The following is a 23,924-nucleotide window of genomic DNA, read 5'->3' on the forward strand; positions in this document are numbered from 1 at the left end:
CCTTCTGACTTGGGGAGACCAGGACAAGGGTCAGCTTCCTGGGTCTTCATACAACACCCCTGAACTCCTGTTCTGGGGCCCTATCATGTTCAAAATTCTCATTCGGCCATGACACATTTAGCCGGGTACTCCAGGGACTCCACGCTGAGTTGGGATGTGCTACGATAGAAACCAGGGCTGTCTGCCAGAGCCATGAATTCACTGGATATTTACAGCAACAGTGATTCAGAATGCAATTATTTGGCATTAATTTGGATTTCACACAAACACAGCAGCCTCTCCAGAGGTTCTCTCATGTTTGGCAAGCTCTTGGTGCGGGGTGGATTCTCCCCGGGTGTTAATCGGCTGTTCACCCCTGCAAAGAGGACCAGCACTTGAGCCTGCTGAGGACAATACTCCCAAGCTGAGCCCAGAGCAACTTCCTGGCTTCAGGACTGTAAGCTCATTCTGGACAGGGAATGCATCTACCCATTCATTCATTCCATAGTATTTACTGAGTGCTTACTATGTGCAGAACACTTACCTAAGCACTCAGGAGGGTACAGTAAACAGAACAATAAACAGACACGTTCCCTGTCCACAACAGTCTAGGCCGTAAGCCATGGTGGGAAGGGAATGTGTCTGTTTATTGTTCTTTTGTACTCCCCTGAGTGCTTAGTACAGTGCTTTGCACACTGTAAGTGTTCAGTACATACCAATGATTGGTTTACAAACTGCTCCTCAGTGCTGCTGAGCAGAGCCCACACAGTGTATCAGGACAGTCACTGTGTTTCCCAAATAGATACTAGAGAGGGAGATGCCAATTTTCCCCTTAAAGCCCCTCAGCCAACAGTTTCCCCACCGCTCCTCACCGCAACCGCCATCTCTCAATTCAACTACTCCCCCAACCCTCCTGCTCTCTAACTGTCTCAGTTCCCTCATCTGTAAACTGGGGATTAAATCCCACTCCTTCCTGCTTAGACTGTGAGTCCCATATAGGACAGGGACTATGTTGAACCTGACTATACTGTATCTACCCAGAGCTTATGTGACTGGCACATATTAAGTGGTTAACAAGTACCATCCAAAAAAAAAAAAGGCTGCTGGCTTCTCCCCTCTTCTGGTTCCTAGTTCCCACAGGATAGGAAGGAAGAGGGAGCATGCGATTCCCACGCTGGGGTCTTTCCCCTGGGCCCTTCGGGTGGCCCTATTCTTTAGCCAGGGAAGGGTCTCCTTTTTTGGATCTTGCCAGCCCCAGCAGACGAGCCACTCAGATCTTCATACACAAACCTCTGTCTGTCTTTTACCCGGAAGACACTGGGACGGGCAGGCTGGCCGCCCTCCAGAGGCCAGTCTCCCTCTCAGAAACCTTGACCCTTCAAAGATGATGCTCCCACGATCACCCTGGGGCCTAAGGCTCCCTTGAGTGATGACCCAAAAAAGACTTTCCCTGTTTCCCACACACCCGTGGGGCTCCATCTCCAACCAGTGATGCTTAAAGGCACAATGTGCTGGGCAGCTAGAGGCCTTCTCTCAGCAGAACCACTGGTCCCCTCCCTCTGGGATAGGAAGAACCCCATAGGCCCCAGAAATGCTCACCAATGTGCCTGGCAGAGTGGAAAGACCCTGACAGGTTCCAGGAGGCACGCAAGGCCCTGGGACTTAGGCAACAGGGGAATCAGCATTCCTTTCCTCTCATCCTTTGAAAACAGGCCAAAGGCAGCCTTCAGTCACGACCAGGCCTGCCTTCCCAGACTTCTACCATCAGCCCCTGGACTGGCAGCTGGAATGGGACAGCGGCAGAGCGAGCCCCTGGCTAAGACTGCTGAACGCTTGGGCTCTGGAGGCAGCTCAGTCATTCCTCCCGCTTCCCCAAGGAAACCACCTAACAGAGCACAGATTTTGCCTGCAGTTGGCATGGGGCGGCAGGGGGAGGAAGGGGGCGGGCAAGAAACCTTCCTCCCTCCCTATAACAACACTAATAATTGTAGCTTCTGTTAAGTGCTTACTATGTGCCAAGTGCTCTACTAAGCACAGGGGTAGATAGAAGATAATCAGGTCCCCCAGGGGGCTCACTAAGTAGTGGGGAGAACAGGTATTAGATCCCCATTTTGCAGATGAGGGAACTGAGGCCCAAAGAAGCTAACTTGTCCAAGATTACACAGCAGGCTAGTGGCAAAGTCCCCTTTAGAACCCAGGTCCCCTGACTCCCAGACCCACGCTCTTTCCACTAGGCCATGCTGCTTCTCGTAGCAACCATAGTAATTGTGGTATTTGTTAAGCTCTTATTAGGTGCTAAGCCCTGGGGTAGATACAAAATCATCAGATCGGATACAGTACCCATCCTACATGGGGGCACATGGTCCAGGGGGAGGGTGAACAGGTGTCAATGTCCCTATTTTACAGATGAGGAAATTGAGGAACAGAAAAGTTAAGTGACTTTTCCCAGGTTCCCAGCAGTCCATCTGCACAAACCTATGAATTAATCTCTTTCTACTGTCCATCAGTGATCCTACTCCAAACAGCCTTCTCTCCCCATAAGCCTCCACAGGGCCCTTGCTATTGGGGGGTGGTGAAGCCACCCACTGGCCTTAATTCAGCCTTGTAAATAACTACCTGCTCAGACGAGTGGAATGAAGCTCTGACACATTTTCCTTTCCACCTGCCTCGCTGGGCACACAGTGGGGAAAAAGAAAACCCTTGTCTGGAAGGCTGATTTAATTCATTCCCAGGATAAAGATTCTCAAGTCCCTCATATCAGTCAAACAAAGATTCTTCCTATTTTCCTAATGATTTCCCCTCCCCACTATGTTCCCTTAGTAGGTAGAAACAAAATCCTCCCATCATCATCCTTTCCTTCTGAAAGAAAAAACAGGCAGATAAACTCTAGAGTCAGAATCACTAAACTCAGAAGGCCTTGCCTTCTGTTATTTAAATTTTCCAAAAGCTGCCAGTAGACCAAGGAGGTATTTTAGTTTACAAAGAGCTCCTATCAGCCCATTACCAATCCCTGACCGTTAAATGATAGCTCACTAGTGGCCGGTTCCAAAGGTGCCCTTTAAGGGAAAGGGTAGCTTCGGTCACAGTTCGTTTCCGCTTTTTTCTCCCCTTATCCCCACTCGGGTTTCCAGGGCTTTCAGGTTCTGCCCAGATGAAGTGAAGCCGCAGTGCCTACCCAAACTCCCCTTCCCCCACTGCCAAAGCCTGGGTTTCAGAAGCAGAATGAAGTGAGTGCATGTGGAAGCAGTGTGGCCTGGTGGAAAAAGCAGGTGCCTGGGAGTCAAAGGACCTGGATTCTAATCCCTCCCCTTTCTGCTGTGTGACCTTGGGCAAGTCATTTAACTTCTCTTTGCCCCACTTTCCTCATCTGTAAAATAGGAATTTGAAGCAGCGTGGCTCAGTGGAAAGAGCACGGGCTTGGGAATCAGAGGTCATGGGTTCGAATCCCGTCTCTGCTTCTTGTCAGCTGTGTGACTATGGGCAAGTCACTTAACCTCTCTGTGCCTCAGTTACCTCATCTGTAAAATAGGGATTAACTGTGACCCTCACGTGGGACAACCTGATTACCCTGTATCTACCCCAGCACTTAGAACAGTGCTCTGCACATAGTAAGCACTTAAATATCAACATTATTATTATACCTGTTCTCTCTCCTTACACTGCAATCCCCATGTGGGGCAGGAACTGTGTCTGACTTATCTTGCACCTACCCCAGCACTTAGTAGGGTGCTTGTCACATAATAAGCACTTCACAAATGCCATTAATACTGTGGGGTATTGAATATGACTCCTCTCAGGATCGCACCTAGAGAGTTTCAAGTACTCTACCAATCTCAGCTATGAGAGGGAGTGTTGAGCAGAGGCATAGCCAATTCCACTCCTAGCTTAGGCAGTGGCTAGTGAGTGGAAGGCAATCTGCTACAAGTCAAACCTCACCTAATTTGGGCAGCAGCGGAATGGGAGAGTCAAGGGCGGAGACTCAAGTTTGCTGCTTTGAAAAAGGCAGTGGTAAACGACTTCCATATTTTTACCAAGAAAACTCTAGGGAAACACTACCAGAACGTTTGCAGATGGAGGTAGGGCATTATGAGAGAGATGTCCCCATGGAGTTGCTATGGGTCAGAGGAGACTTGACAGCATAAGACAAGACAGGAGATGAGTGTTGGGTAAAGAGGGATGTTCCATGCTCACTCTCAATTCGCCTGCTGGCAAATCTTCCTCTCTCCTTTTTTGGGACCGCTTTGTCTCTCTCTTTCTCTCTGCCCAAAAGGATCTTACAGTCTAGAATTCTCCTGGTCTACTTGACTTTGGTTAAACAAGGCTTGAAAGCCAATGGGCTTGCAGTGGAGAAGAGAAGAGCTTCAGGTTCAGCCTACACCGTCTCACTCGGGGAAATTACAAAGAGCAGTCTGGCAGTCTGGTAGGTGTGAAGGTTGAAAGCAGGGCAGACTGTTGTCATCCCACCAGATACTGGGCTACGGATCGGTTGGGCTTCACCGGGGTCCGAGGCCTGGCTTCTTCCTCCTCGCTGCGTGAAAGCCCTGGCCCTGCAGAAGAGGAGGGCAGTTGCAGGAGGAGGGCAGATGCAGTTGGTGGGCAGTTACAGCCCCGGACCACTGGCATGGGATTGCACTGGAGGCTCTGATACCTAGGCACCTTCCACAACTCTGCTGCCCAAGACATGCCGCTGCAAGAGCAGGGGGCAGGTGAGACCTGCATCCCTGCCTGCTGTGTGACCTGTGTGAACTTCTCTGTGCCTAAGAGAAGCACTGTGCCTTAGTGGATAGATCATGGGGCTGGGAGTCAGAAGGACCTGCCACTTCTCTGCTATGTGACCTCAGGCAAGGCAGCATGGTTTAGTGGATAGAGCACGGGCTGGGAGTCAGAAGGTCATGGGTTTTAAGAATGGCTCTGCCACTTGTCTGCTTTGTGACCTTGGACACGTCACTTTACTTCCTCTGTGCTTCAGTTACCTCATTTGTAAAATGGGGATTGAGACTGTGAGCCTCATGTGGGACAGGGGCTGTTTCCAACACAATTTGCTGTATCCACTCCTGTATTTAGTACAGTGCCTGGCACATAGAAAGTGCTCAACAAATACCATAATTATTATTATTATTCTTACTTCACTTCTCTATGCTTTAGTTACAGATGGGATTAAGACTGTAAACACCATGTGGGACATGGACTGTCGGTCAGTCAGTCATATTTATTGAATGCTTACTATGTGCAGAGTACTATACTGAGGTCTTGGGAGAGTACAATGTAATAATAAACAGACACATTCCCTTACCATAGCCAGCTTCAGTCTAGATAATTTTATCTACCCTCAATTAGTTTGTAACCTCCCCAGTACTTACTACGGTGCCCGGTACATTGAAAGCACTGAACAAATACCATTAAAAAAAAACAAAAAATCACACAGCAGACAAGTGGTGGAGCTGAAATTAGAGCCCAGGCCCTTCTAAATTCCAGGTCCATGCTCTATCCACTAAGCAATACTGCTTTTCTCCTCTCACTGCAGCCCCAAAGTACCAAGGCCAGAAAATAGATTGTTTCTGGGTTTGGGGACAAAGGGGAGGTGCAGGTGGAAAAGTCCCCAGGGAGCCCAGTGTGTGTTAACTGAATTTCAGAAAGACAGTCAAAAGCGCAATGGGGAAGCAGAAAATTATCTTCCTTGTACAGCTCTCTGCAACCCTGCAAAGTCTCATCTGTTAACTGTGGCCTATGAAATCTTTGATTTCCCGCTAATTACAACTAGCAGGGAGAATGCTAAGTGGGCTTCTTTTTTGCAGGTAGGGTGTTTATGGTAATCGGAAGGACCCATTAGCATCTGTGCTGGAAGGATTAAAAAAAAAATACAAAAAAACAACAAAAATAAGAGTTCCTTGTAATTAGGTCTATTAATAAGCCCAGTGATGACTTCTAATCAGCACATACCTCAGGCTGGAACAGCTTCCTGTGAAGGGAGGTCGGGCTGCTTCGCGGCCCCCACTCCAGTTTGGCATGTGCCAAGCCCCCAGAGAGAGGGTGGGATTTCTCCAAGACCCTTTCTGGTAGCTGCCACCAGACCCAACACCAGCCCCAGGCTGGGGACCCCGAGTGTCCCAACTTTCAGCCAAGCAAGTACCGGAGTTCCTGGATCCTTCCCTGCCAGCCAGCAAAATCCTTCTTCCCGTTACCTTCTTCCCCAACCTGTAATTTATTTTAATATCAGTCTCCCCAACTAGAATGTCATCTCCCTGTGGAAAGGGACCTTGCCTACCACCTCTGTTGTAACATACTCTCCCAATTCATTCATTCATTCACTTGTTCATTCAATTGTATTCACTGAGTTCTTACTGTGTGCAAAGCACTGTACTAAGCACTTCACAGACTCCATCCTCTCCTGGTTCTCCTCTTCTCTCTCTGGCCTGTCATTCTCGGTCTCCTTCGCAGGCTCCTCCTCCCCCTCCCATCCTCTAACTGTTGGAGTTCCTCAAGGGTCAATTCTTGGCCCTCTTCTGTTCTCCATTTACACTCACTCCCTCGGTGAACTTATTCGCTCTCACGGCTTTGACTACCATCTCTACGCAGATGACACGCAGATCTACATCTCTGCCCCTGTCCTCTCCCCCTCCCTTCAGGCTCGCATCTCCTCCTGCCTCCGGGACGTCTCCACCTGGATGTCGGCCCGCCACCTAAAACTCAACATGAGCAAGACTGAGCTCCTCATCTTCTCTCCCAAACCCGGTCCTCTCCCAGACTTCTCTATCACCGTGGATGGCACGACCATCCTTCCCGTCTCTCAGGCCCGCAATCTCGGTGTCATCCTTGACTCGTCTCTCTCGTTCACCCCACACATCCTATCCGTTACCGAGACCTGCCGGTTTCACCTCTACAATATCGCCAAGATCCGCCCTTTCCTCTCCACCCAAACGGCTACTTTACTGCTACGGGCTCTCGTAATATCCCGGCTAGATTACTGTGTCAGCCTTCTCTCTGATCTCCCTTCCTCCTGTCTCGCCCCGCTCCAGTCTATTCTTCACTCCGCTGCCCAGCTCATCTTCCTGCAGAAATGCTCTGGGCATGTCACTCCCCTTCTTAAACACCTCCAGTGGTTGCCTATCAACCTCCACTCCAAACAAAAACTCCTCACTCTAGGCTTCGAGGCTCTCCATCACCTTGCCCCTTCCTACCTCTCCTCCCTCCTCTCTTTCTACCGCCCACCCGGCACGCTCCGCTCCTCCGCCGCCCACCTCCTCGCCGTCCCTCGGTCTCGTCTATCCCGCCGTCGACCCCTGGGCCACGTCCTCCCGCGGTTCCGGAATGCCCTCCCTCCTCACCTCCGCCAGGCTAATTCTCTTCCCCTCTTCAAAACCCTACTTAAAACTCACCTCCTCCAAGAGGCCTTCCCAGACTGAGCTCCCCTTCTCCCTCTACTCCCTCTACCGCCCCCCCTTCACCTCTCCGCAGCTTAACCCTCTTTTCCCCCCATCTCCCTCTGCTCCTCCCCCTCTACCTTCCCATCCCCTCAGCACTATACTCGTCTGCTCAACTGTATATATCTTCATTACCCTATTTATTTTGTTAATGAGATTTACATCACCTTGATTCTATTTATTTGCTATTGTTTTAATGAGATGTTCTTCCCCTTGATTCTATTTATTGCTATTGTTCTTGTCTGTCTGTCTCCCCCGATTAGACTGTAAGCCCGTCGAAGGGCAGGGACTGTCTCTATCTGTTACTGATTTGTACGTTCCAAGCGCTTAGTACAGTGTGCTGTACATATTAAGTGCTTAATAAATACTATTGAATGAATGAAGCACTTAGTAGAGTACAATTTAATAATAAACAGATACATTCCCTGCCCTCAGTAAGCTCACAGGCTAGAGGGGGAGACAGACATTAATATAAATAAATTAATATAGGGCTCTCCACCTCCTATTGCAGATTTTCCACACACCCACACCAGGCCTGGCTTTGCCAGGGAAGGGCAGAGGAAGGGACTCAACTCAGAACTAAACAACTCCAGGGACCCTTGGATCTGCTGGTATCTGCCTGCCAGTCATGAGTATCACTTATTGAGCAATTACACCACCAGGGCACAGCACTGTGCCCTGAGGGTGCCCTGGAGTCCCAAGAGTGAGGGGACTCCACAGGCCTAGGCTTCACCCACACCCACCCACCTTGAATCCTGATGGGGGTAAGGCTTTTCTCCCAGTGTTGGAGGCAGGGCAGGGGCATTCCAGGCCTGTTTTTCCCAGGGATGGCCCCCGTAAGAGCAGGTTTCATAAATAACCCAGAGCAGGAAACACTGCTTCTTCTGCAGTTTCCATTAACCCCAAACAACGAGGAAAGGGGCTGGAACCAGAGTGAATTCATGGCTGGCCCCACAAGGAATCGGAAGGAGTAAAGGGAAATCCCCTGTGCTGAAGCTCAAGCCTCCGCAAAAGGACAGGAGGATAGATGGTCAGAAGGGGAGAAGGTCAGGAAGACAATAAGGACAGAAAAGATCAGAGGACAGAAAGGGAGGAGATCGGAAAGACAGGAAGGCAGGTCAGGAGGTCAGGATGACTGGAGGGAGGGAGGTCAGGAGGATAGGAGCACAGAAGGACAAGAGGCCAGGAGGTCAGAAGGACTCCTGTCAGGAGGTCAGGAGGACAGGTTAGGAGTTCAAGATGACTGGAGGACAGGAGGTGAGGAGGAGAGGACAGAAGGACAGAAGGATAGGGCGGAAGGGTAGGAGGACAGAATGTCAGGCCAGGCGGCCAGGATGACCATGCCCTGGAGCCTATTCCTCCCACCAGAATATCCCTTGTGACAAAACCAGCCCAACCCAGATGGCAAAATTCTCCAGGACAGAAATGCAGCCACCCCAAGGCTGGAGAAAGGCTCCACTTATATGTCACTACAGGCCTGACCCAAAAAGGCCAAGTGATGAATCACATACTCTTAGGTACAGGAAGCTACCTCAAAAGGTCATCTGGTCTAGCTCCCTGCCTCCAGGCAAGTGAATACCTAAACAATCTAGGACAGAACCTCACAGCCAATTGGGAGCTTCCAAACATTTGGGCATCAGAAGGCCATCCTCATCTCAGAGGCAGTGCTGGTTCCGTGGAGAACAGAAGGGCAAAGAACCAAACATCCCTGACACTTTACTGCTCATCCCTGGACCCCGTCACAAGCTCTGCCCTCTTCCCCCTCCTTGACCCCGAGCTCGCTCCCCGAATCACAGTAATAAAGCAACACTCACAATGATCATCTGGCAGACGTGCCCACGGCAGAGTTCGGAGTAGGATGAGTAATGCACGTACACCACCCAGCTGCCCACGAAGATGCCCAGCCATGCTAGGAAGAGATACTTCACTTTAATGCCAGGGAGACGACTCTGCAAAGAGAAGATTGCCAGTGTTACTTGACCAAGAAGCTGCTGTGCAGAGAGTCCATGATCTCTTGCCTAACGTGCCTACCCCCCTAGCTGGGAACTGCCCCTCCTGCCTCAGTTGGCCACCAACTGCCACATGTGAGCTACTTTTTTTTTAATGGTATTTGTTAAGCACTTACTATGTGCCAGTCACTGAACTTAGGGCTGGTGTGGATATAAGATAATCAGGTAGGACACAATCCCTATCCCATATGGGGTTCACAGTCTTAATCCCCATTTTACAGATGAAGGAAATGAGGCCCGGAGAAGTTATGTGACTTACCCAAGATCATACAGCAGACAAATGGCAGAGTCAGGATTAAAACCCAGGTCCTGACTCCCAGGCCCAGGCTCTATCATTCATTCATTCATTCAATAGTATTTATTGAGTGCTTACTATGTGCAGAGCACTGTACTAAGCGCTTGGAATGTACAATTCGGCAAAAGATAGAGACAATCCCTGCCCAATGATGGGCTCACAGTCTATCGGGGGAGACAGATGGACAAAAACAAGACGACATAATCGCGATAAATAGAATCAAGGGGATATACCTCATTAACAAAATAAATAGGGTAATAAAAAATATATACAAATGAGCACAGTGCTGAGGGGAGAGGAAGGGGGAGGAGCAGAGGGAAAGGGGGCTTAGCTGAGGGGAGGTGAAGGGGGGAAGGGGGAGGAGCAGAGGGCGGAGGGGGAGCAGAGAGGGAGCAGAGGGAAAAGGGGTAGCTCAGTCTGGGAAGGCCTCTTGGAGGAGGTGAGCTCTCAGTAGGGCTTTGAAGAGGGGAAGAGAGTTAGTTTGGCGGAGGTGAGGAGGAAGGGCATTCCAGGACAGCAGTAGGACGAGGGCCAGAGGTCGACAGAGGGTTAGGCGTGAATGGGGGACAATGAGGAGGTGAGTGGCAGAGGAGCGGAGCGTGCGGGGTGAGCAGTGGAAAGAGAGAAGGGAGGTGAGGTAGGAGGGGACAAGGAGATGGAGAGCCTTGAAGCCAAGAGTGAGGAGTTTTTGATTCATGCAGAGGTTGATGGGCAACCACTGGAGGTTTTTTAGGAGGGGAGTGACATGCCCAGAGCATTTCTGCAGGAAGATGAGCCGGGCAGCAGAATGAAGAATAGACTGGAGTGGGGAGAGACAGGAGGAAGGGAGATCAGAGAGAAGGCTGACACAATAATCCAGCTGGGATATTATGAGAGCTTGTACCAGCACGACAGCCGTTTGGAAGGAGAGGAAAGGGCAGATCTTGGTGATATTGTAAAGGTGGTCTAGTCCACCTTTCTACTAGCCCATGCTGCTTCTCCTACCTCCAGTCCATCCCCGTATGGCAAAATTGCCCACCTGACCTCAGCAGGACTGGGAGAACCCTCTCCCTGATTGGGTCCTAATCCCGGTTCCACCACTTGCCTGCTGTGTGACCTTGGGCAAGTCACTTCACTTCTCTGTGCCTCAATTGCCTCATCTATAAAATGGAGATTTAGACTGTGAGCCCCATGTGGGACATGGACTGTGTCCAACCTGACTGGATTGTGTCTACTCCTGGCACTAGTAAGAGTTTGACAAATACCATAAAAAACAAAAACCCTCCCCTTCTTTCCAGATGCATTTCAAAGTCTTCTTCCTCCAGGGAGCCCACCCTAATTTAATCCTACTGCCTTCCTGCCCACTGGCACAATTTGTCAACCTCAACTCATTTCTGTCATTCCTGCACCTCACCTACATGTGATTGAGGGTTTGTGTATGTCTGCCTCCCCCTATGAGGACAAAGCTTCTCTGAGGGCAGAACTACTGTCTCTTTACACCCGAATCTCAGTGCCTTGCACCCCACTCTTTTTACTGTGGGTGTCAGCATGTGTTGGTGGCCTGACCATGTCTGAGGAACAGAGTCTGCCCTCCCTGAATGGATAAGCCGCTGCTCTCCCTACTCCCACCCACCACCCCCCAGGTCTTGTCCCTCCCCCTGGAGATTTAGAGATGTTTTTCCCCATTCGAATCCTTCACCCTACCAGCACAAGGATGACTGGCCCAACCAAATCTGCCCTCCGTGACCAGGGTTGAATACGCTGTAATTGAAACTACTGCGTGTCCTGGCTCTGTCACTCATCTGTCGTGTGACCTTGGGCAAGTCACTTTACTTTTATGTAAAATGTAGTTTATATTAATGCCTGTCTCCCCCTCTAGACTATAAGTATGTTGTGGGCAGAGAGTGTATCTACCAACTCTGTTGTATTGTACTCTCCCAAGGCTTAGAACAGTGCTCTGCACACCATAAACACTCTGTAAACACCACTGATTGATTGACTGGACCGCATTGGCTGATTAGCTCTGGATGGGACAGGGACTATGTCTGGTCAGGTTACATTGTATCTACCACAGTGTTCGCACAAAGAGCATGGACCTGGGAGTCAGAGGACCTGGGTTCAAATTCCAGTTCTGCCCACTGTTTGCTGTGTGAGCTTGGGCAAATCACTTCACTTCTCTGAGCTTCAGTTACCTCATCTGTAAAATGGGGATTAAAACTGCGAGCCTCATGTGGAACATGGACTGTGCCCAGCCTTGTATCTACCCTACCACTTACCATTTAAAAAAACCAAAACAAACCAAAAAAATCCCCACATACCACAATCAGGTGCTCCCGCATTATCCCAAGCATTTATAAAATACTAACGATGTATAAAGTTCCATATCCAGCAGTGGGGAAAGTATAGAGGAGTTTTCAAGGAGCTAACAGTCAAAGCGGGTGGTGGTGAAAGCAGACACATGCGAGACTAAGAAAAAAAATAAAAATCAACTCAACAATGAAAGATCATTGTGATCCTTATGCCCACTCAGAGACTTCAGGAGAAACGGAGAGCAAACACATCCCTTGGGATAATAATGTCCACCCCATCTGTTCCAGATGGGGGAATTGCTGAGTTCTGTCTTAAACAGCACAACATGCATTAGCAATTCCGAACAGGTAGATAAGAGACAAACAGCTCTCTGCCAGTCACGGAGGGCAGCGGCAGCCATAGACCGGGCAACATCGGGCAGACCAAAGACAACCGAGCCAATGATGGACGAGGGAAAAGTCCCTGGGGAAAGCTCTGGATTCTATGAAGCAGCCCCTATAGTAATGTAAAACTGCTAAGATGTACTTGTTCTCTAAGATCTTGGAAGAGAGAAGAGGGGAGATGCTGTAAGTGGCCCAGCTGTCTCTGGCCGGCCTTGCGACCCAAAACTGTCGCCACTCACATGACACACGATGGGTCACGCCGTTGACACACACAAGGTGCAGACTGGAGCCCACAGCCGCTCTTGGCCCCCCTCAAGCCACGAAGCAAGCGGTGCTCGTGGCTGATGCCGCCGGCTCCTTCCCGAAGCCAAGGCCTCTGGTCCCATCTCTCCTGGGTCTGCCTTTCCTCTCTTCTCTTGCCACTGAGTGTCACGCAGAGGTCCCAGGGCAGGACCTTGGGGCTCCAAAGGGCTTATCTGCCTGTGTGTGGAGGCCATCTTGATAAAGAAATCTTCTAAGGATGTCACCATGAATATACAAAGCGGCAGCCATCTTGGGGAGTTGGATGCATTGTGTCTCCCCAAGCAGGTGTCACCCTGAGGCGACTTCTTACCTGGCTTATTTCTGAAGCCAGCCCAGGTGTGGCCTATTAGTGCCCTGCTCCCACAGTTAATTCTTAAATGAGAGAAAGACTGACATACAGACAGATTCAGGAACATGTAGTGAGGTAAACTCTTTCTATGGCTAAGGTATTTTCCCCTGTGGTCTCTACTGCAGGTCACCCATTCCAATTATATTTGAAACATGACATTAGCATGTGTTTCCTTCACTAGGAAAAGTGTCTCAGAGTCAGAATCAAACTGCAAGGTGGCCGCTAGAGCCAAAATGTTCAATAGAATGTTGTCCGGTCAATTCCAAAACTATGTGACAGAGAGTTGAAACTTCAAAGCCAACTTTTTTTTTCCTATGGTACTTGTTAAGCACTTTTTTGGGGGGATATTTGTTAAGTGCTTACTATGGGTCAAGTTCTGCTCTAAGCACTGAGGTAGATACGAGGTAATCAGGTTGGACACAGTCCCTGACACACATAGGGCTTACAGTCGTAATCCCCATTTTACAGATGAGATAACTAAAGCACAGAGAAGTTAAGTGACTCCACATAGCAGACAAGCGGAGGATCGGGGACTAGAATCCAGGTTCTTCTGACTCCCAGACCCGTGCTCTATTCACTAAGCCATGCTCATTTTGCTCTCCCTTTTGACCCTCCCCCTTGCCCAAGCCTTATCCTAAGTGTTCAATGTCCTTTGACGGTTTGGTCTGGCTCCAACTTTGCCAGTGCTGAGTGCAGAAGGGACCTAGCCCTGTATAGACAGGCTGGAGGATGGGGCAGGCAAGACGACCTGAACGTAGGATCATTAGAAGCATGGCAGGTCTCACTATATGGTACGTTTGCTGTGGGCAGGGAACGTGTCTGTTAATAATAATAATAATAATGTTGGTATTTGTTAAGCGCTATGTGCAGAGCACTGTTCTAAGCGCTGGGGTAGACACAGGGGAAGCAGGTTGTCCCATGTGGGCTCACAGTCTTCATCCCCATTTTACAGATGAGGTAACTGAGGCACAGAGAAGTTAAGTGACTTGCCCACGGTCACACAGCTGACAAGTGGCAGAACTGGGATTCGAACCCATGACCTCTGACTCCAAAGTCCGTGCTCTTTCCACTGAGCCACGCTGCTTCTCAACTCTTGTATTGCAACTCTTGTAGTGTACTCTCCCAAGGGCTTAGTACAGTGCTCGGCACACAGCAAGCGCTCAATAAATACTATTTGTGATGACAATGTTCACCCCCAGTTCGTCATCAAGGCAAGGGCTCAATCTGCAACAGTTCTGGTAGGCTTTCTAGACTGTAACTCGTTGTGAGTAGGGAATATATCTGTTAGATTGTACTCTCTCAAGCACTTAATACAGTGCTCTGCACACAGTAAGCACTCAATAAATATGACAAAAGAAGCAGTGAGTCACCCGGATCATTCAAAGCCCAAAGCTGGAGAGAAACGCTCACCAGGGAGCTGGCCTCTGCACCTCTGCATCCCGTGGGAGAGGAGAGGAGGAGGAAAAAGAAAGGGAGGAGTGGTGGTGTTCATGGAATGCCTACTGAGGGCAAGGAGGTACTGGGGAAAGTGTAACAAGAAGGTGCAACAGAAGCAGCATGTCCTAGTGGAAAGATCACAGTGGTAGGAGTCAGGAGATATGGGTTTCAATCCCAGTTCCGCCACTTGCCTGCAGTGAGGCTTAACTTCTCTGTGCCTCAGTTTCCTCATCTGTAAAATGGGGATTTAAATACCTGTTCTACCTCACCCTTGGACTGTGAGTCCTGTGTAAGAAGCAATGTGGCCTACTGGATAGAGCACGGGCCTGGGAGATAGAAGGACCTGGGTTATAACCTCAGCTCTGCCACTTTTTTTAAAAAATGGTATTTGTTAAGCACTTCCTATGTGTAAGGCACTGTACTAAGCACTAGGGTAAATACAAGCTAATCAAGTTGGACACAATCCATGTCCCACATGGGGCTTACAGTCTTAACCCCCATTTTACGGATGAGGGAACTGAGGCACAGAGTGACTTGCCCAAGGTCACGCAACAGACAAATGAATTAGAACCCAGGTCCTTCTGACTCCCAGGCCTGTGCTCTATCCACTAGGCCATTATACCATTTGTCTGCTCTGCGACCTTGAGCAAGTCACTTCACTTTTCTGTGCCTTAGTTCCCTCAACTGTAAAATGAGGATTAAGACTGTGAGCCCCATGTGGGGCAGGGACTGTGTCCAACCTGATTTGCTCGTATCTATCCCAGTGCTTAGTGCAGTGCTTGGCACATAGTAAGTACTTAACAAACGTTATTATTATTATAAGTACTGGGTCCAACCTGGTTATTTAGAACCTTCCCCAGCACATAGTAAGTGCTTTTTTTAAAAAAATGGTATTTGTTACGTGCTTACTATGTGCCACATTCTGTACTAAGTGCTGGGGTAGATACAAGCTAACCAGGTTGGACACAATCCATGTCCCATATGGGGCTCACAGTATTAATTCCCACTTTACAGATGAGGTAACAGAGGCATGGAGAAGTGAAGTGACTTGCCCCAGGTCACACAGCAGACAAGTGGTAGCCGAGATAAGAGCCCAGGTCCGAGGACTTCCGGAGGTGATCTATCCTCTAGGCCATGCTGCTTCTCAGCTTTTTAAGAAATACTATTATTATTATCATCACCACTATTATCATCATTATAAGCACCATTAGTATCATCACCAACATCATCACTATAAGCACGAGAACCACTCCCTGCCCACAAGGGGTTTGCAATTGAACATGGCTGAGTTAAGCACACAAGGAGAGGGCTAAGGATCCCTGCATGCCTCTCTCCCTTGTTCTTTCCGGAAAAGTCACTGTTCCTCAGTGGGAGGGGGCTACCGAACATCCCACCACGTTTCCCACTACCGGCAGGACCGAGCCCTCTGGATTGACAGGGAGAACCACAGTGAAGGTCTGGGACTGAGGTTGTGCCCAGAGTGCACAGAGACAGGCTCCTCAGCAGCACAGCAGCCAGGGTTCCCAATAGGGAGGATTCTGGCTCTCGGCCACTGCTCCAGCCAGAGCTGGGCCGACGTCTAACTTTCTTACCTCATCCCGGGAGAGGACCGCTTAAGCTGATTAGGTCCCTAAGAAGATTAGGGGCAAAGTTTTTTATCTGATTGTTTTCAAAGGCTCCTCTCTCCTGTGGTGAAAGTCAGAGCTTAATATGCAAGCAGTTCCAGGAGTGAACTTTAAAAGAATGAGGGCAGCAGCCACCTGGTCACGTTGTGAAGAGGAAAGGAGGACAAAAGATGCTGATGCTCAGTTACTGCTGCAGGCCCGACCAGTCACCCCGACCCGCCACCGGCTCCCAATCCGCAGGGGAGCCCCATGAGGCCCAGTGGGGCAGCATTTTCACGGTCAAGGAGCTGGGAGACGATATGTCGGAGGGAGGATTGGAACCGGGGGTGACAGGGAGTGCCGACCCATCAGGGAGAGTCCAGATGGTTTCACATCTACCACTTCTAGGGGGTCCGTGGGGAGGAAAAACCAGCCTGGGGATCAGGCCAGCTGGGAAAAGCTAAGCGTTTTAATAAAGAGAGATTTCACCAAAACCTACAAAGAGCAAGATCATGTGCTAGCTTGGTAGTGGTCGAGTTGGTGATAATGGTGATGCCGGTAGGGAGTGGAGGAAGGGCGTGAGGTGATGGTTGTGGTTATGGTGGTGATAGTGGGAGAGGTCCCCCACCCATCCCGTATCGCACCCCCACCGCAGTCTCCCCAATAACCTCATTTTGGGAGAATTGGTCAATTGCTTAGTACCATGTTTATTAAGTGCTTACTATGTCCAGAGCACTGTTCTAAGTGCTGGGGTAGATACAAGGTAATCAGGTTGTCCACCGTGAGGCTCACAGTCTTCATCCCCATTTTACAGATGAGGTCACTGAGGCCCAAAAAAGTTAAGTGACTTGCCCAAAGTCACACAGCTGACAGGTGGCGGAGCCAGGGTTAAAACCCCTGACCTCTGACTTCTAAGCCCGTGCCCTTTCCACTGAGCCATGCTGCTTCCCTTAATGTTCTGCACACAGTAAATGCTCAGGAACTACGATTGAATGAATGAATGACCCTACAATTTTTATTGCCCAATCGAGTGACTCTTTTCCCAGATTCAATAAGACATAAAGGACGGATTGATCCTGTTTAGAGAGCTCTAGATGGTAAGCTCGTTGTGAGCAGGGAATGCATCTGATTATTGTTATATTGTACTCCCCCAAGCACTTAGTACAGTGTTTTGCACACAGTAAGCTCTCAATAAGTACAACTGAATGAATGAATGTTTGGAATGGTGGAGGTGGAATGCGGGGACTGGGGATGGTGGTGGAGGTTGGAACGGTGTGGGGGTGAAGGGATGGGAGAGTGATGATTGTGATGGGTGGTGGAGATGGTGTTTTGCAAAAGCTCTCCATATTACTGGTGCAACTCCAATTTCTAGAATCGGGATGTTAGAGACATGGAATTTAGTCTTAGTTCTGTCACTGGTTCGCTGTGTGACCTTGGGCATGTGACTTAATTTCTCCGAGTCCCTGAGAGAGACGACAGTGAAAGATGTGAAGACAGAAAGAGGCTGAAGAAAGATAGAAAGGATCTGTGCAAATACAAGGCAGAATTTTTCAAAGGATTTGAAATCTAGGTGGCTGCTTCAATAGCATCTGAGTTTTGTTCCTTTATAGAGCCAGTCAGATGAGTGTTCACTTGCTCAGTCCTCCTTGTCCTGCCCTTGGCTGGGATTATATTTCACAAATCCCTATGGAAAAAGGGCTAAAAACACTTTTAATGGATTGGTTTTGGGGGAGGGAGGGAGGGTTCAGTTCAAAACATTCTTCTATTTTGTTTACGTGGACTTAATTCTCTCCTGAAGTTGAAGTCTAATGCCAAAAATATTTTTTCGGGATGCTTCGATCCAGTGTAGGTGCCTCTCTTTCTTAGCCGCAGTAAACTGCATTATGGTAGCAGGTGTGCCCTCTTACCCCAAGTATTCAAGCCTGAATAAAGGGAGCGGGAGGGAGAGGCTGGAAGTATTTGGCTCTGAGCATCACGACCCAGCTGGGTGGGAAGAGCAACTCTCCACATGCAAATCAGCTCAGGAAACGGAACAGAAGATGCGTCACCCGGGAATAGCCAAATCTCCTGACACAGAGGCGTCACCCGATGTTAAATTCCTGAGACTTTCTTGGCCTGGTGACTTTAGGTTCCCTCGGGGAAAAAATGGGCCCAAACCACTCTCTCTCATCATGATCTCTCCTGCCAACCAGTGAGTGGGGGCTGTCATCTCAGCATGCGAATCTCCAAGGTCACTAAGACTGAAGCCTTTTCATTCATTCATTCATTCATTCAATAGTATTTATTGAGCACTTACTATGTGCAGAGCACTGTACTAAGTGCTTGGAATGTAAAATTCAGCAACAGATAGAGACAATCCCTGCCCACTGATGGGCTTACAGTCTAATCCAAGAAAGGAGGAGAGGAAGATTGTGGGGGCGGGTCAAATGCCAAATGCACTGACATATGACTGCATATGCCACAGCTGAGAATTGAGTTCCCAGGCCATCACCCCACCTTGTGATATGGGCCCCTCATAAGCCGGCACCTAATCTGTCCTGTGGATAATCAGTCAAGCAATCAATTGTATCTATTGAACATTTACTGGGTGCAGAGAGCATTGTAGTAAGCAGTTGAGAGCAATAATAATTAGTAATTGTGGCATTTGCTAAGCGCTTACTCTGGACCAAGCACTATATTAAGTACAGGGATAGATACAAGATCATCATGTGCCTGTCCCACACTATGCTCAAAGCCTAAGTGAGAGGGAGAACTGGTATTGAATCCCCTTTTGACAGATGAGGGAACTGAGGCACAGAGAAGTGAAATGACTTGCCAAGGTCACAGAGCAGACAAGTGGCAGAGCAGGGATTAGAACCCAGGTCCTCTGACTCCCAGGTTTGAGCTCTTTCCACCAAGCCACACGGCTTCCCCCTTGTAATTCAATAGTTTTGGTAGACAGGATCCCCGCCCTCAAGGAGCTTACAGTCTAGCTGGTAAAACATGGGTAGGCCTTAGATATCCTACAAGCCTCAAGACCTGAAGGAAATCTGGCCTAGAATTACCTAGACATTCATGGAGACTTCGAAATGACTTCAGCAGTTAGAAGAAATACAATAAGATGATGTCACCGAAACCACAGGAGAGCCTGCTGCAAGATTCCTGAAGTTATATTTTCTGCAGCTCAAGGGCAGGTGACTTGGTGGATGATAGGCAGGGTTGCAGAGATAAACTTAGGGTTCCAATCTCTGAACCAGGCACTACCAACAGGGATTTCTTTTCCCTCAGCTCCAAGTTACCCCCGGCCCCAGAAAGAAAGAGTGCAGCAAGTAAGGACCACTTAGTGAAAGATGATGTGACCTGGGAGTCAGAACACTTGGGTTCTAGTTCTTGGAATCTCTGATATGCTTATTTCACCCTGAGGCTGCTTAAATTAAAACATGCTGATGTGTCCTGTATGTCCTTGGCTAAGTTACTGACATATTCTGTGTGACCTTGGCTAAGTCACAGAAGCAGCGTGGCTCAGTGCACGGGCTTGGGAGTCAGCGGTCATGGGTTCGAATCTCAGCTCTGCCACTTCTCAGCTGTGTGACTGCGGGCAAGGCACTTGATTTCTCTGTGCCTCAGTTACCTCATCTGTAAAATGGGGATTAACTGTGAGCCTCACGTGGGACAACCTGATTACCCTGTATCTACCCCAGTGCTTAGTACAGTGCTCTGCACATAGTAAGTGCTTAACAAATACATTATTATTCTCTGTGCCTCAGTTCCCTCATCTGTAAAATGGGGATTAAAACTGTGAGCCCCACGTGGGACAACCTGATCACCTTGTATCCCCCAGCGCTTAGAACAGTGCTTTGCACATAGTAAGCGCTTAACAAATGCCATTATTATTATTAAGTCACTGACTAATTGATGTTTTGTGTGACCTTTACTAAGTCACTTAATGATCTCCTTCTTGCAGAATTCAGTAGCCTTACTCCATTCTAATCCTCTTCAACCGCTCAGCTTCCTTCGATACTGTTAACCACCCCCTTCTCCTAAAAACATTATCCAATCTTGGTTTCACTGAGGCTGTCCTCTCCTGATTCTCCTAACTCTCTGGTGGCTCATTCTCAGTCCTTTTTGAGGGCTCTTCCTCTGCCTTCCACCCCCTAACTGTGGGGGGGTGGTCCCTCAAGGTTCAGTTTTGGTCCACCTTTTCTCCACCTACACCCACTCCCTTGAATAATTCATTCGCTCCTATGGCTTCAACTTCCACCACTATGCAGATTATTCCTAAATCTACACCACCAGCCCTGATCTCTCTCCTTTCCTGCAGCCTCACATTTCCTCCTGTCTTCAAGACATATCTATTTGGATGTCCCATCTTTAGCTCAAACTTTACATGTCCAAAAGAGAACTCCTTATCTTCCCACCCAAACCCTGTCCTCTCCACAGACTTTCCCATTACTGTAGACTGCACCACCATCCTTCCTGTCTCTCAAGCCCCAAAGCTTGGCGTTATCCTTGTCTCCTCTCTATCATCACACATATTCAATCTATCACTAAGTCCTGTCTGTTCAACTTTTACAACATCACTAAAATCTATCCTTTCCTCTCTATCCAAACTGCTGCCATGTTGATCCAAGTACTTATCTTCTGCTACTCCTGATTACTGCATCCTCCTCACTGATCTCCCTGCCTCCTCTCTCCCCCGACTCCAGTCCATTCTTCACTCTGCTGCCTGAACCATTTTTCTCCAAAAATGTTCAGTTTATCTTTCCCTAGTCCTCAAGAACCTCCAGCGGTTGCCCTCTACCTATGCATCAAACACTCCTTACCATAGGCTTTAAAGCGCTAAATCACCTTTAACCCTTCCTACCTCACCTTGTTGCTCTCCTATAACGCAGCCCACATGCTTCACTCCTCTAATGCTAACCTAATCACTGTACCTCGATCTCATTTATCTCACTGCTGACCTCTCATCCACATCCTGCCTCTGGCCAAAAACGTCCTCCCTTTTCATATCCGCAGATAATTACTCTCCCCACCTTCAAAGCCTTATTGAAGGCACATCTCCTCCAAGAGGCCTTCCCTTTCACTTCCTCTTTTCCCATTCTCTTCTGCATCTCCCTGATTTGCTCCCTTTATGTTCCCAGGCCCACAGAATTTATGTACATATCCATAATTTATTTAATTATATTAATGTCTGTCTTCCCTCTAGACTGTAGGCTCATTGTAGGCAGAGAATGTGTCTGTTATATTGTTGGGTTGTTCTCTCTCAAGTGTTTAGTACAGTGCCCTTAGTTCAGTTAAAAGGGGGATTGGGTGTCATTTTTGAGGCAACAAATGTGCCAGTGGAAAAATTGTAAATCTAAACCCACGAGAAATGTATTCGTTTTAAAATGATGGCAGAATCGTTTGTAAATAGGAAAGCATAAGTAATAGGACTGTAAGCTCCTTGCAGGCAGGGTACATATCTGCTAACTCTGTTGCATTGTACGCTTGCAACAATTTCAGAGAAGCAGCATGGCCTAGTGGAAAGAGCATAGGTCTGGGTTCTAATCCAGACTCTGCTACTTGTCTTCTTTGTGTCCTTGGTCAAACCACTTAGTTTCTCTGTGCCTCATCTATAAAATGAGGATTTAGACTATGAGCCCCATTTGGGATGGGACTGTATCCAATCTGATTATCTCATATCTAGCCATGCTTAGTACAATGCCTGGCACATAATAAGGGCTTAGAAAATGCCATTAAAAAAGTGCTTAGTACAGTGCTCCACACACAATAAGTACCCCCAAAATACCATTAATTGATTGATAGGACTCAAGTCCTTCAAATTTGGCTGTTATAATAATGAGACCTGTCCCTCAGCTTATCTGGCACCTGCCCTTCAGCCTAGGGGGCTCTGAAGTAAGTGAATCCTCACTTTCCAGCTGTCAGCCTCCAGAGTGTTAGGAATGAGAGTTGGAGGTTCCTATTCCATGCAGGCCCATGGATTCCTTCCCTTCTCCGCCGACCCCGCCACAGGAAGTTTGGGCAGTGGATTCATGCATTCATTCAATAGTATTTATTGAGCGCTTACTATGTGCAGAGCACTGTACTAAGCGCTTGGAATGAACAGGTCGGCAACAGATAGAGACAATCCCTGCCCATTGACGGGCTTACAGTCTAATCGGGGGAGACAGACAGACAAGAACAATGGCAATAAATAGAGTCAAGGGGAAGAACATCTCGTAAAAACAATGGCAACTAAATAGAATCGAGGTGATGTACATTTCATTAACAAAATAAATAGGGTCATGAAAATATATACAGTTGAGCGGACGAGTACAGTGCTGAGGGGATGGGAAGGTAGAGGGGGAGGAGCAGAGGGAGATGGGGGGAAAAGAGGGTTAAGCTGCGGAGGGGTGAAGGGGGGGGCGGTAGAGGGAGTAGAGGGAGAAGGGGAGCTCAGTCTGGGAAGGCCTCTTGGAGGAGGTGAGTTTTAAGTAGGGTTTTGAAGAGGGGAAGAGAATTAGCCTGGTGGAGGTGAGGAGGGAGGGCACTCCGGGACCGCGGGAGGACGTGGCCCAGGGGTCGACGGCGGGATAGGCGAGACCGAGGGACGGCGAGGAGGTGGGCGGCGGAGGAGCGGAGCGTGCGGGGTGGGCGGTGGAAAGAGAGAAGGGAGGAGAGGTAGGAAGGGGCAAGGTGATGGAGAGCCTTGAAGCCTAGAGTGAGGAGTTTTTGTTTGGAGCGGAGGTCGATAGGCAACCACTGGAGGTGTTTAAGAAGGGGAGTGACATGCCCAGAGCATTTCTGCAGGAAGATGAGCCGGGCAGCGGAGTGAAGAATAGATTGGAGTGGGGCGAGAGAGGAGGAAGGGAGATCAGAGAGAAGGCTGACGCAGTAGTCTAGCCGGGATATAACAAGAGCCTGTAGCAGTAAGGTAGCCGTTTGGGTGGAGAGGAAAGGGCGGATCTTGGCGATATTGTAAAGGTGAAACCGGCAGGTCTTGATAATGGATAGGATGTGTGGGGTGAACGAGAGAGACAAGTCAAAGATGACACCGAGATTGCGGGCCTGAGAGACGGGAAGGATAGTCGTGCCATCCATGGTGATAAGGAAGTCTGAGAGAGGACCGGGCTTGGGAGGGAAGATGAGGTGCTCAGTCTTGCTCATGTTGAGGTTTAGGTGGCAGGCCGACATCCAGGTGGAGACATCTGGATTCCTCAAAGATGCTCAGAGCCAGAGAAAGAGAATGCCCTGTGTCCAGTCATGGCTAAGAGAAGGGGACCCCCCCCAATATCTCCTGTCTCTCCCTGCCCTGAACCTGACAGACATTAAAAGATGTGGGGGTCTAGCCCATCAAAACCCCAAATTTAAAAGCTATTAACTGACAAAAAACCAACACTGTCTTCTCTAGATTGTAAGAAACCATGGGCAGGGAACATGTCAGCTAGTTATTTTGTATTGTACTCGCCCAAGTCACTCAGAACATTGCTCTGCACATAGTAAGCACTCAATAAACACCATTGACTGGTTGACTGATTGCCCTCCACACAGTAAGTGCTCAATAAATACAATTGATTGATTGATCAATCTCTGTGCCATGGAAGAAGAGAGCCAGAGAAAGACAGGAAGGAAAACAAGGAACAGAAGAAAGAGACAGGAAGTGGTGTGACATGGAATTTCATGTCTACCTCCCACCTGGGACTGGGGTTGGAAGGAGTCCAGGTAGCTGCCCTTCAGGGAGCTCCACAGGGCCTCCCTGGGACCCTCCTCATGGTCCCTGATTTCCCTGTCAAGCCACATTCTGAGGAATCTGAGAGAAACCGCTCCTGACTGCGTCCCCTGGGACCTAGGTTCTGTCCACATGCAGCTTCTTGCTGATTTTGGCCTCTTAAGGATG

General features: G+C 48.8%; 1 protein-coding gene across 3 annotated transcripts in view; it reads right to left on the minus strand.

The window, feature by feature from the left end:
* DIPK1B (divergent protein kinase domain 1B) overlaps positions 1-23,924 on the minus strand; it is a 62,673-nt gene that overhangs the window by 33,944 nt on the left and 4,805 nt on the right. For 2 of the 3 annotated variants that reach the window (XM_029064114.1, XM_029064117.2), the window contains exon 2: positions 9,215-9,349. The exons of the other annotated variant lie outside the window; for it this stretch is intronic. In XM_029064114.1, the coding sequence (XP_028919947.1) occupies positions 9,215-9,349 (135 nt within the window). The remainder of the gene's footprint in view (positions 1-9,214; positions 9,350-23,924) is intronic. 3 annotated transcript variants of the gene reach the window in all.

Source organism: Ornithorhynchus anatinus, chromosome 4 (assembly GCF_004115215.2).
Source record: "Ornithorhynchus anatinus isolate Pmale09 chromosome 4, mOrnAna1.pri.v4, whole genome shotgun sequence".
NCBI classification, from domain to species: Eukaryota; Metazoa; Chordata; class Mammalia; order Monotremata; family Ornithorhynchidae; genus Ornithorhynchus; species Ornithorhynchus anatinus.